At 34.9% G+C, this 2,835-nt stretch overlaps 1 protein-coding gene across 1 annotated transcript; it reads left to right on the top strand.

The window, feature by feature from the left end:
- Positions 1 to 325: 325 nt before the first annotated feature.
- Positions 326 to 2,211, top strand: LOC149516973 (pseudo histidine-containing phosphotransfer protein 6-like). The gene is made up of 5 exons (XM_089765114.1): positions 326 to 645; positions 905 to 1,035; positions 1,231 to 1,374; positions 1,573 to 1,645; positions 1,781 to 2,211. The coding sequence occupies exons 1-5, from the start codon at positions 577 to 579 to the stop codon at positions 1,832 to 1,834; spliced, it is 471 nt and encodes a 156-aa protein (XP_089621240.1). The 5' UTR covers positions 326 to 576; the 3' UTR covers positions 1,835 to 2,211.
- Positions 2,212 to 2,835: the final 624 nt, after the last annotated feature.

Below are 2,835 nucleotides of genomic sequence, written 5' to 3'. Positions count from 1 at the left end.
AATCATTAAATTCAAAATTTATTTTTATTTATTTTTAGATTACTAATTTAGATCATAAATATATTAAATTTTAAATTTTATAAATAATTATATAAGTTAATTGAATTAAAATTTTAAAATTTTAAACTAAATATCTTATCATAGTGAGCGAGTAATGAGTTTGCCGACTTAGTTTTACCTTGATGGTTGACATTTCTTCTAATTCCTCCACGAAGGAAAACGCTTATAGGGCTGCACGTACTACCACGGGCTATCTTTGGGAGTAAATATTTTATTAATGTTTTTCTTTTACTAATATTTTTATAGTGTAGGAGTTGGGTCCAAGCTAACTCCCACGCTTTAAATAGTTGTGGAACTTAAGGCTTTACGAGTGTGAAATTCTCGCTTCAAAGAGAAAGAACGCAAAACCCTAAACTCTATAAAGAGTGAAACCAGCAAAAGAAAAAAAAAGGAAAGTTATTAACTCATGTAGTAAGTCATAAGGAGAGTTAAAACCCCAATTCTTTTGTCAAATTTTAGTCATTGTGTTCGTGCGGATTCAACAATCCACTAGCCAAAACGGGTCTGCCTTTGTGGATGTTGGGGTTGGGTGCGGATCGGTTGCGAGCCGACATGAACCGCTTGCTCGCATTCCTCTTCCACCAGGTGATCATCATCATCACTCTTCTTTTCCTCTTTCTCTTTTCATACAGTTGAAAAAAGAAAGAGTGATAACAGCAGGCTTTGTCCTGAGCCGCACCATTTCTTAATTTTTTTCTTTGACGAAATTGTGCCACCCTTAAATTTCCAGGCTATTTCCTTCTTCTTCTAGTATTAGTTGATGACTTAGTTGAGAAGTTATTCGGATAATTTGCTGTTTGTAGTATTAACAAACTGGTGATGATTGGTTTGGTTGATTGTTCAGGGGATACTGGACGAGCAATTCTTGCAACTTCAACAACTTCAAGATGAGAGCTCTCCAAACTTTGTTTCTGAAGTTGTCAACATCTACTTCCATGAGTCCGAGAAGCTTTTGAAGAATCTCAGATCATTAGTGTAATTAATCAATCTCCTACAAATATTTTTGTCTTTTGGTTTTAACTTGATTGATTTCTCTCAATCAATGGGAATAATTTGCTTTGCCTCTCACTTCCTTGGGAGAGTGCAAAAATGCGGCTGCCGTCTGAGTCTATCTCTCTCATTTGAACTTTTTGTGTTAGAAAATTGATAATGTATGGGGTGATGGGACAGGATGGATAGTGAGTTCTCGGACTACAAGAAAATGGGAATCCATTTGAATCAGTTTATGGGAAGCAGCTCTAGCATAGGTGCCCAAAGGGTCAGAAACGTTTGCGTTGCCTTTCGCGCCGCTTCTGAGCAGAATAACCGTGCTGGGTATGCATGCCTCCAGCACCCCTTTTCTTCCTCTTCTTTTGTGCGTCAACGCTTCTCATTGTTTATGCCAAAACATTTATATGCTATAAGATTATAATTCACACCAAACTTTCAAGTTTACATTTTGGCTTCACTGTTTTAAATTTTTAGTCAGAAAACAATTCCCATTACCTGCATTAATTGGCATTTCAAATGCAGGTGCCTGAGAGCTTTGGAGCTTTTAGAACATGAGTACTGTTTCCTCAAGAATAAATTGCATGAACTTTTTCAGGTATATTTTCATTGATTTTCTGCATTTTTTCCATCAATAATACCCTTCTCCTTCATCATATTGTAGAAGAAAAAGCAATACATCATTTTTAAGTACTAACAATTATCACTGCCATTTTCTACGGTAATGATTCAGATAGAGCAGCAGAGAGCACTAGCAGCCGGCGTTAGATACCCAATGCAGAACTAAAGCCAAAAAATTTAATGCCATAACATGGGGGAGTTCTTAGGCACCTTTCTTGTTTCAGTTTTTTGCTAAAAACCAAGGAAACCTCAAAGCAGGACTTTGTACTATTTGTAGACGAAAAATGGTAAAAGGGGTGTTGCCACTGCAACCAGTGCCTTTAATGTAGAGTCATTCATTCTTTCTTTTTTCGAGTGTGCTGCTTTGGTTGTAACTTTTGAATGCAAATGAATTGTAATAGAAAGTTGGCAGCTGATATTCTGATATCTGATTTGAAAAATCTCTCAGCTTTAATGGCCAACTTTAATCAGCTCTGAACATTCAATGTCTCAATCAATCAAGGACATCAGATTATTGGACCCAGTCAGGTGAAATTTTCGTTGTTGACCGCATGGAAATGTCGTCCAAAATTACATACACCAAATCAAAAACAAGAAAAAGAAAAGCCAACTTCAAGTGCTTATGTTTGATCAAAACGATCAGACTATTCGACCACAGAAGTCGTAGGAATCAAGCAAGTTGTGCTATATTAAGTAGCCGATTGCCCTTTGCGTTTTTCTTTTTCCCCTGAGAATTAAAATTACAAAACATGGCAATCTAAAATCTTGTCATTGACTTACTTGCTGTTGATATTCAAACGGAATCTGACAAGTAACCTTTAAGTTGAGGTTCATAAAATCAGAAATGCTTTTTAATCCCATTTTGTTAGTCCAAATGATCTCTGATTATAGACAAACTTTTGAAGTCTCAATTTAATTACATTACCTGTCAATTTTATCAGTTATTGGACAAATTTTGGAATGTATTTCGGATGGAATAGTTAAAGAAACAAAGAAAGTAAACGAAAAGAAAGAAAGTAAAAGAGTCAATTACATTTTTGGTGTCTGAATTTTGAGAAAATATATAAATTGATATTTAAAAAAATAACATATATTAGTTCCTAAACTTTAAAAAGTTCTAATTAAATCCTCAATTGTCTAACATATACCAATGTAATCCCTTTGTCT

Source organism: Durio zibethinus, chromosome 8 (assembly GCF_047325235.1).
Source record: "Durio zibethinus cultivar Kanyao isolate XHJ-2024 chromosome 8, ASM4732523v1, whole genome shotgun sequence".
In the NCBI taxonomy this organism is placed as follows: domain Eukaryota; kingdom Viridiplantae; phylum Streptophyta; class Magnoliopsida; order Malvales; family Malvaceae; genus Durio; species Durio zibethinus.
Note: the sequence above shows the minus strand (reverse complement) of the source record. Positions and strands in the feature narration are given on the sequence as shown.

Excerpts from the sequence above, each read along its gene's own strand:
- LOC149516973 (XM_089765114.1), top strand. The coding sequence starts at position 577 with ATGTTGGGGTTGGGTGCGGATCGGTTGCGAGCCGACATGAACCGCTTG. Across the intron at positions 1,375-1,572 it reads GAGCAGAATAACCGTGCTGG|GTGCCTGAGAGCTTTGGAGC; the intron begins GTATGCATGCCT and ends TTTCAAATGCAG. Across the intron at positions 1,646-1,780 it reads AATTGCATGAACTTTTTCAG|ATAGAGCAGCAGAGAGCACT; the intron begins GTATATTTTCAT and ends GTAATGATTCAG.